Source organism: Oryctolagus cuniculus, chromosome 6 (assembly GCF_964237555.1).
Source record: "Oryctolagus cuniculus chromosome 6, mOryCun1.1, whole genome shotgun sequence".
NCBI lineage: Eukaryota > Metazoa > Chordata > Mammalia > Lagomorpha > Leporidae > Oryctolagus > Oryctolagus cuniculus.
Window position 1 is genome coordinate 529,036 of NC_091437.1, and position 9,595 is coordinate 538,630.

The window sequence follows — 9,595 nt, forward strand, 5'->3', positions numbered from 1 at the left end:
AGAGATTTTGACTGGGGGGCAGCATCTGAGCATGGGAACAACCAGGACCAGACCCGACTCAGGATGGAGGGCCACCCTTGTGGAGTGGAGAAGACCCTGGCCCACGCTGGGGCTTTCACGAGTCACACAAACTCCAGCTGATGCCATGACCTTGCCACGAGTTCCACCATTCAATCTCAGCATTCTAAATAAAAGCTCACACAGGAGCTGGTGCTGTGCTTTAGCAGGTGAAGCCACCACCTGCTGTGCCAGCATCCCATAGGGGGGCTGGTGTGTGGCTCAGCTGTGCCACTTCTGATTCAGCTCCCTGCTAATGAGCCTGGGAAAGCAGCAGAAGATGGCCTAAGAACTTAGGGCTCGTCTAAGACACTGCCCTTGGCTTTCCTCACTGACTTTAGCTTGGATTTTAGGGGCCTTCCTAAGAAGCAGGACTGTCTTTGGGAAATGATAGGAAAAGGAGGTTTAGACTCCAACTGAGTGCCCTTCAACCTGGGATCCTGACCCCATCCAGGTCTCCCAGGCACTGAGGGATGGGGCTGTGTTTGCAGAATTGTGCACAGTCAAGGGGATGGCATCGGGGCAGGTGAGGAACAGTCAGCAGCCCAGAGGGCCTTGGGAGCTCTTCCTGCTGGAAGGGTCCATGTACTGGACCTGGAGGAAGTGACCTCACTTCCTTGGTGACGGGCCACAACAGAACATGGAACTCTGGTAACCAGGCACCCACATTCTAGTGGTAGCCATTGCCAGCTCACTTGATAGGAAACGTTGCAGGGAGAACTATGTTCCCTTGCTGCTGCCCTTCAAGGCGAGGCTCTCGCAGAGCCAAAGCCCAGAATGAAGGTCTCTTCCAGCGTGTAACACGCTGGCTGAGCTCTCACTATGGACGCCTGTGGCCACGGGGGAGGAGGCAGCCACAGGTAACAGGGTTTAGCAGCCCCGGAAAGTCCCTCCAGGGCCGGAGTCTCTGGTGATCCCGCGTGGGCTGTCCTCCCGTTCCCAAGAAAAGGACAAGAGGGGGGCCCTTCCTGCACAGCACCAGGATTCAGGCATTGGAGGACAGCTGTGGTGTCATCTGCACCCATTCTAGGGATGGCAGATGGGAAAGTGGGTGTTGGGGGCCCTTTTGTGTACTCAGGGGTTACACCTGAGTTCTCCTGTGTCCCCTGGCTGGGGGTATACCCAGATGTCCCTACATATGTGACCTGGGGAGTGGAAATACTCACAGAATGTCTCCTGTGGGACACTGACACCTTCTGGCCTGGCTCCGGGCACTCTGTTTGCAGGGCTCCACGCTGGAGATCAGCAATGATTCCCATGAGGAACTCATCTTCTCAGGCAACGGACAGGTGCGTCAGGCCAACAGCCGTGGACAGTGCTGGGCTGGGCTGAGGGAGGGGCCTAGGGAGATACACAGGCAGGGACTCAGATGAGCAGGCTGGGCCGAGGCTGGATATAGGCACCTCTGGGCCCCATCCTGGTGTTTCCCACCCGAGTGACTGACCCCAGTCTCGTTCCTAAGAGATCTTGCCCCTCTGCTGCCCACTGACAGCTGGGTTATGGCAACCCCATCGGGTCCTGGTGGGATTTTCAGGGGACAGGTTACTACTAGTTCCCTGGATATGAAGTCAAGAGCATCCGCATGTGGGACAGCACTGTTTTCCCACCCAGCCCGGGAATCCCGGGCAGGGCTCAGCTCCGCTGTGCTTCCAGACCTCCCCACAACCCACGACGGAGAACCCAAACCCCACACACAGGGGTGAGGCTTACACTCAATGCAAATGTCGGTAGTGTGTCTCTCGGTCTCAGCCCTGGAGCCCCCACCCGTCTCCATCCTGTTCCATGAGAAAGGACATTTGTCCTGCGGCTCAGCTGGGATTCCAGTGCTTGTCCCCGGCTGCCCTGCTGCAGGTCACAGCCTCAGAGAGCGCCCCTGGAAGCCTGGTCTGCTGGGCAGTCACAGCCCAGGGCCCACACGAGGGCGGCTCTCACACAGGAGTTTGCACACAGTGCTGGGGGCTGGATGTGCCTGTGTCTCCTGCTTGTACATGTCCATCTCTGTTCCCATGTTCTTGTGTTCTCCCGTGCTTCTCTGTGTCCTTGTCCCCTCTCCTTATCAGCATGGCAGAGCTGGGGCCCACACCATGGCCTGGCCTAACGTCCATCACCTCCTCAGGAGCACATGGCACATGCAACCACACTCAGGGACGCAGAGTCAGAGCGTCACCGTCGCTCTCACAGGAGCTAATGCCCTGCTGAGACAGAGGCCCAGACCGCACTTGCTGGGGAGAGGGGCTGAGGTGTCCCCTGGAGCAGCCACGGTCACATCACCGTGCAGAAGGGCTGTGGCCGGGACACCGCCAGCTGCCATCTCTGCACTGCTGCTCCCAGCTGCTGGCCTCCCTGGGGGGATACTCTGCCCTCCCCACTCTCCCTCACTGCTCTCTATGTGGCCAACAAAGTCACTCTGGGCCTTTCATTCCCCACCCCCCAGGGATGTGAGGGGTCACCTGGTGCAGCTGGATGCCCTCTATGAGGGGGTCTTCTCCCAGCCCAGACTCCCGTGGTCGGGGGTCCCTGGAGCCCACCTCTGACTCCTGGCTCTGCTGGTCCCCCCTAGTTTGGAGGTGTGTCCACACTGCACCTGGCGGAGGTCTGCCCTCTGCGGAGCCTGCAGCCAGGCACCAGGGTGAAGCTGGAGGAGTCCCTGGTCCCGGCATCACCAGGAAGAACAATCGCTCACCTGTCCACTCTGCTGTGCTCATATGGTGACTTCAGCACTGTTCCGTATTTCCTGGACCAGATATTCCATAGGTGAGCGTCTGCTCTCCAGGCACAAGGGGCCTCTGCACCCCCTAGTCATGGCCCTCTGTGCCTGTGTGCTCCTCTGAAAAGTCGAGTGGTGTGGGCATGAGCCTCAGGGGTTGACAGGGACCATGTGACTGCAGACACGGCAGGGGCCTGGTGCCTGCTCTGTGGCCAGGGCTGCTGGCGCTGTGCTCATCCCTCTTCTTCTGGTCTCTGCACCCTCGGGACTCAATAGCCCACGGCCCTCGAGGTTTGGAAAACCCCACAGAGAGCAGCCCTGCCTTCCCATCTGTAAAGGAGGCCTCCCAGCACCAGGCCCTGATTCAGACAGAGCAGGGCCCGGGCACTGGGTGTGGGGTCCAGGCCCCTCAGCTCTCTGGCAAGGGTCCGTGTGTGGTTCATCCCACAGCACGTGAATGTTAAACACTGGGCAGTCACTTTGCAGACACGCGTCACAGCTCAGCGAGCAAAGCAGACAGCATTCCCGGGGCCTCTTGACCTGGGAGGACCCAGACTCTCCCAGCTGAAGGCCTGCCTGGGTCCTGTGCACAGGGTCAGAGGGGAGAGGATGCATCCCCCCATGGTCTTGCCAGGATGTCAGAGCCCAGGCCCCACTAGGACGTCACGGACTGTGGGTCCAGTCAGAGGCCTTCTGTCCCTGCAAACTGTGGGAGTGAAATGTGGGCTGTGGCTGGGGAGGGACAGACAGGGTGTGGATCTCCCACTTCCTGTGACTCCTCTGAGAGTACCGAGGCCTGGGGACTCCCCACAAAGGAAAGGAGAACAGAGCTGGGAATGGGATCCCAGACCTGCAAAGGAGAGGGGAGGCTGGGGCGCAGAGCAGCCAGGGGTCCATGCCCAGCACAGGTGCTTCCCAGCTCCACCCACGCTCCCTGCCCGTACCCCAGGAGGTCCAGACCTGCAGAGATCCTGAGAAACTTGCTCCTAAGTCAGCCTGGAGCCTCTGATGAGCGCCGGGGGCCCTTCCCTCAGGAAAGAAGGTCACCGGGAGGCTGTCACCACGGGGTGTGCACCAGCCCTGTTGACCAGGTCTCCCATGGCCAGGGCAGCCCAGGAGGGCTTGGGGGGTGGGGTCATGCTCTGGACAGGCTGAGGCATGCCCAGGGCCCCAGAGCCACAAAGGGGCCCCAGGCAGTGCAGTGTGATGGCCAAGGCCAGCCTCTGACCCCGCTGCCCTTGCTTACGTCCCCAGCAACATGGCTTCCTTCCTGGGACGCTGCAGAGACCTGTACGAGGCAGAGCTCCATGGCCGCACCAGCCTTCCACTGCTGAAGATGAAGGTGGGCTGCAAGCCTGTCAGCCTTCCTGGAGGAGACCTGGGGACCCAGGTGTACTTTCTGTATGCCCTGCCCGGACACGCCCAGCACCCTGAGGCCAAAGCAGACGGTGAGGGGCAGCGCAGTCTGCAGGTCTCTCAGGGGTGGTGTTTGGGCTGGAATCCCCTTCCAGGCAGTGCGACCTCTCGGGGTTTGCGGAGGCCACTGGAAGGTGATTCACGTTGGCGACCCTTTCTCTTCTTCCAGCTCCTGCTCTGCGTGCAGGGCCAGCACCCTTCCGCGTACTGGTTCTGGAGCCAGCTGCAGCACCACTGGCTCAGCCAGGACCTGCTCCAGAACCAAGGCCAGCTTCCCCATGGGGCCTGCCCCCAAGCGCACAATCAGCACCAGGGCCAGCTCCACAGGCCTCCTCTGGCTGGGCTGGGACTGCAGAGAGGCTGCCTGGGGCGGAGATGGTTGACATCACCGCCTTCTCCCCCAGGACGATGGCAGAACAGCTCACGCTTCTGGATGCGGTGAGCAGCCGGCTCTGCTGGGTAGGGCCAGGACCACGGCGTCCCTGTGGCACCTGCCATCCCACACAAGCCCTGGCCAGAGTCAGCCCAGGCTTCATGTCTCAGCCCCAGTGTGACCCGGGCTCGTTTCTCATGTCCTAACCCACCTGTCCTCTGTGGACAGCAGAGATGGGACACACTCATGCCAGGTACACAGAGCAACAGACAGAAAGCTGGGCACGGTGTGGCCCAGTGGTGGTGGAGGGCACTCACTGAGGTGCAGCCTGGCCCCCCATCCCTGCCAGTCTGCCCAGAATGCCTACCTGTCTCAGCAGTATTAGGCTTCAGAGTTGGACGGGGTCCCAGAGCAGACACGCAAACAGAGCCCCTTGGTGTAGCTGCCACAGGGAGGTTCGCTGGGATGGGGACAAAGAGCACAGGGCTGATGGCGATGGGCTGAGGGATGGGGAGTTGGCCAGGATGCCTGGGAGAAAACACCTCTGTGTCTTCTCTCCAAGAATGGGCTCTGGGCCGTGGGGCTCTGGGCACCCTCAGGGGGCTGCTGCTCCCACCGCTGTGAGCCCCATGCACAGCACCCGTGCACTCTGAGTGGGGGTGGCTGTGCCCATGGGACACTCTCCTCCCCAGGAGCTGTTCCAGAAGGTCGTGCCCTTCCACTGCCTGGGCTCCGTCTGGACCGAGCGCAATAAGAGAGGCAAGGAACACCTGGCCTCCACTGTCCGTGCCACCGTCCAGCAGTTCAACTGCGTGACAAATTGTGTAGTAACCACATGCTTGAAGGACCCCAAAATGAAGGCCACGGACAGGGCCCGTGTGGTGGAGCACTGGATCAAGGTGGCCAAGGTCAGCTGCGGGTGGCCAGGGCCCTCGCTCACTGCACTCTGGGAATGGCCACTTTGCTTTATCAGCCCTCGAGAGTACACCCTGTGGCTGAAGACCCTGCACAGACCCTGGGCCCTTCCTGGCAGGGAGGGGCCTGACCTGACTCACTTCCCCCAGGGGTGCATGCTCACCTCCCACCTGAACCTCCGTGTGGTTTGAACCCAATCCTCTCCCTGTGAGGGTGGCCACAGTGCCCTGGTGCCTTCCTGTGGCTCCGTGGGCATCTGATGCAGGAGGGGGACGTCAGCCCAGGGGGATCAGGTGACTTCTCCCTCATCCGCTCTGCTCTCCAGGAGTGCCAGACCCTCAGGAACTTTTCCTCGGTCCACGCCATCCTGTCTGCTCTGCGGTCCACCTCTCTTTACCGTCTGAAAGAGACGTGGGGAGAAGTCTCCAGGTGGGTGCCTGTCTTGTCCAGGAGCTCCAGGGTTGCCTGGGACCCCAGGACTCAGCACTAACCCCCATGAAGCTGAGAAGGGCCAGTGGCCAGGGATTTGGGGACCAGACATGGACCAGTTGGGGAGGGCAACTGTCTCCCTCGGTCCAAGGCCAGGATATCTGTCTCACAGACATTTACTTAGTGTCAGGCGCTGGTTCCTTTTTAAGATTTATGTATTGTGTAAAAGTCAGAGTTATGGAGAAAAAGGGATTGACAGAGAAACCTTCTAGTGCTGGCTCACTCCCCCAGTGGCCACAGTGGCTGGGCCAGGCCCAAGCCAGTGGCCTTCTCCATCTGGGCACCCCTGTGATCACATGGGATGCTGGCATCACAGCCATCAGCCTAACCCTCTGCACCACAGCACCGGCCCAAACCCAGGTTCTTAACTTGCCCACCTGCACCTGCTCCTGGGCAGCACCAGAGCTCCCTGTGCAGGTGAACTTGAGGCAGAACAGTGTTGCTCAGTGGAGGGGAGGGGCCCAGGAGAACCACTTGAGCTCCCTGCCTGTCCCCTGGGCACCAGGGCTTAGGGAACTCAGTGGGAAACTCACCTGGGCCGTGTGCATCCTCCTTGCTCTCCAGTAAAGGGAGCTGCACTCACCACCCTCCCATCACACTGAGTAGCTCCTCCTGGTTTCCCATCTCCACAGGAAATGCTGCAAAAAATTTGAGCACCTGTGTGAGAAGGACAATGGCTTGAGCAGGGATCGGCTCACCAAGGTAGGGGGGCTGGGAGGTGGGGCAAGTGTTTGGGGGGTAGGGTGATTTGTGGGGTGAGGGCCTTGTGCAGGGGTGGTATTGGCTGGCAGGACAGGCTCTGTGCCCCTGACCCCACCTGGGCTGTGTGGCAGAGTGGCAGGAAGGGCTTCCCTCCTTCCACCAGGTGACCTCGGTTCCTCAGGGAGCCAGGCCTTGCCTGGGATCTGCCTGCCCAGGACCTGCATGGGGAAGGCTGCCTGCCTGCACTGGGGAGGGGGGAACCGAACAACATGGGTGTCCCAGGGCCCATGGTCAACGCCTGCTGAGCATCAGGTGCAGTGGGCACACAAGAAACAGACACACCAGTGGCTGTGATGTCCGTCCTGCCCTGACCCACTGCCCATCACCTGAGGTCCTGGGATTCTCACCCTGCCCAGGGCAATGACATCACCTCCAGGTGGATGAGGGAAGCTCCTGGGGCCTCCTCACACATGCCCGGTGGCTCTGCCTGACCACATCTTAACGCCTTCCATCTAAGGGAGGAAGCAAAGTGTGGCCACCCAGAGCCTGTGCAGGCCCTGTCACTAGAGATGATCCCTGGGGACCACTCCCTGAGTGCAGGGGAGATGTGCAGCAGAAGCTGTGGTTCATCGTCAACCCTGCTGGGGGTGTGGGGAGCACCCAGTGGGGCTGGGTGGCCAGCACCTGTCAGCCAGGCCTTTGAGACCACCTGGCCCTCTCCCTCTATGGCTGTGCCTGGCCAGGGATCAGGACACAGAGAGCCCTGATGGACTCCTGGCCAGGGGTGCAGCTGGAGTTGGGGTGAAACAGTGGGGTACTGGTCCACTGGGGGCAGGGCAGGCTCTCCTGTGTGGCTCTGGGCTGGTCACTGCCCATGGCCTCTGATTTCTCAAGTAGAGGATGGGGCTGATGAGCCTGTTGTGCAGGGCTCATGGGGGTTGGTGAGGCACAAGGAAGGGTGATGCGTGGTGCAGGGCCTGGCCTTCCTCCCAGGGGACAGTGAGGAGGAGGAGGGCAGGCATAGGATGCTGAGTCAGGACAGCTATGGGGGGGTGCCCAGCACCCTCGCCAGCCAAGGAGCAGACCCAGGGAGGCCCCTTGCTCAAGGTGCCCCCAGTGAGGGTGGGAGCACAGAGTGCACTTGGGGGAGGGGGTCAGACATGCAGGGCCCCAGCAGAGGGCCCAGGTGTGGGCAGGCCCTGTGACCCTGACCTTGATCCTGGCAGAAGGGAGCCTTCAAGCTTGCTTCCCGGGAGAAGAATCCGCAGAGAGCACAGATGAGGCTGCGGAAACAACAGAAGGTGTGTGTGCCCGGGCGAGGGGACTCCTCCGTCACACCAGGGCCCGAGCCACAGGAGCAGGGCCTCCACCACCAGCCCTCCCTGCAGTCCCCACACTGCCTCAGTGGCCTCCACCAGAGAGACCAGAGCCAGGGCCTGGGGCAGCTGGGCTCTCAGTGCACTTGGGGCTGAGGTGGCACTGGGGGCCACACAGCCTGTGTGCCCTTGGACATCCCAGCAGGAGTCCTAGGGGTGCCTGCTGTCCTGGGAGTAGCTGGGAGGATGGAGAATGGGGGAGGCTGCCAAGGTCCTGATGGCTCCCAGTGGGAGACATGAGCCATGATTCAGGAGCTGGGGTGGAGGGGTCTCTGGCGCCAGGGCTCAGGTGGCAGCTGAGAGCAGGTGCTCATCACCACCCCCTGTGGCACAGGGAGTCGTCCCCTTTCTTGGCACCTACCTGACAGACCTGGTGATGCTGCACACTGCGATGGGGGACTCTGTGCATGTGAGTGATCCTGGGGCAGGTGGGGAGGGCCGGGTCCCTGAGGCTCGGGGATGGGAGAGCCTGGCTCGAGGACCTCATGAAGGGGAGGGTCAGGGCTGGGCCCAGCTGGGAGCGGTTCTGATGGACTCTGTCTGCCTTCCAGCAGGCTGACATCAGCTTCCAGAAACTGAATAAGGTGAGCAGCTGTGTCCTCACTCAGGGCAGGAGGGGAATGGGGGTCACAGGTGGTCCCAGTTGGGACCCCCATGCATCACCCCTGCAGCTTTGCTCTATTAGGAGGGCTGGGTACACATGAGGGGGAGACCCATCCCTAGGGTGGGTGCAGGTAGAGGACTGGAATCAAGGAGAAGCCCCTGGGGAGGGGCTGTTTGAAACCCCATCGGAGGGCAGGGTGGGGCCTGCATGGGTTAGAGTGGAGGTGGTCTCTTAAGAGTAAACACCCAGAACCCCGCGGGCCCTCCCCTACCAGGTCCCCACAGCGTTCCCAGCCCAGGCCCTGACAGTGTCCTGTGTGTCCCTCCGTCCCCAGGAAATTGCAGTCCTGCAAGAAATCCAACTACTGCAGGTGGCAGCGAGCAAGTATTATTTTAAGTGTGATGAGGAGTTTGTCGTGTGGTTCCGGTCTGTGGAGTTTCTCACGGAGAACGAGAGGTGAGTGATGGGCAGGAATTAGGTGAAGCCTAGGGTGGGGGTGGGAGGGCTCTCCCTGCTGTGCAGCTACAGGGAGCATCGCCCAGGCCCCCTGGTGGGCAGCAGGCCCTGTCCCATGGGCACTGCTGGCCCCAGGACTGCAGCTCCTGGACAGGCCCTGGGAGGGAGGTGTGAGCTGAGGCTCTTGGTGGACTCATGGCTGTGCTCTCTCCGTTAGCTACGCCCTCTCCTGCCAGCTGGAGCCCTCAGCGAAGAGGCCTGCAGCAGCCTCAAGGCCATGAACACCATCATGATGCCCTGGTGACCGAGTGCTGGGACCTCAGGAGCAGATCTGAGCTCATTGTGAGCCTGGTGCCTGGGACAGTGGCCTCCCTGCTGTGAAGCTGAGGCCTGCATTGTATCAGTTTAATTGCCCCTCTTATGTTTTCTCTTTTTCCTATTTAACTATAGTCACTGTTAGTAACTCCCTATTAGAGTTTTATTAAAGTTAATATAAATAT

At 60.8% G+C, this 9,595-nt stretch overlaps 1 protein-coding gene across 2 annotated transcripts; it reads left to right on the forward strand.

Annotated features, from left to right (window-relative positions):
- Positions 1-657: 657 nt before the first annotated feature.
- LOC103347581 (ral-GDS-related protein-like) lies at positions 658-9,595 on the forward strand. Of its 2 annotated transcripts, none has more exons than XM_070075742.1 (13): positions 658-917; positions 1,284-1,346; positions 2,618-2,811; positions 4,019-4,212; positions 4,350-4,618; positions 5,246-5,461; positions 5,794-5,897; positions 6,590-6,659; positions 7,886-7,960; positions 8,370-8,444; positions 8,590-8,619; positions 8,974-9,095; positions 9,313-9,595. In XM_070075742.1, the coding sequence occupies exons 1-13, from the start codon at positions 780-782 to the stop codon at positions 9,374-9,376; spliced, it is 1,614 nt and encodes a 537-aa protein (XP_069931843.1). In that variant the 5' UTR covers positions 658-779; the 3' UTR covers positions 9,377-9,595. The 2 variants fall into 2 exon arrangements, with proteins under 2 accessions (XP_069931843.1, XP_069931842.1); XM_070075741.1 differs by having other exon boundaries at positions 662-917; positions 8,587-8,619.

Bases quoted from the DNA above. Each gene is read 5' to 3' on its own strand.
- LOC103347581 (XM_070075741.1), top strand. From the start codon at position 780: ATGTTCCCTTGCTGCTGCCCTTCAAGGCGAGGCTCTCGCAGAGCCAAA. The intron at 1,347-2,617 runs GTGCGTCAGGCC...GGTCCCCCCTAG, and splicing joins TCTTCTCAGGCAACGGACAG to TTTGGAGGTGTGTCCACACT. The intron at 8,620-8,973 runs GTGAGCAGCTGT...CTCCGTCCCCAG, and splicing joins GCTTCCAGAAACTGAATAAG to GAAATTGCAGTCCTGCAAGA.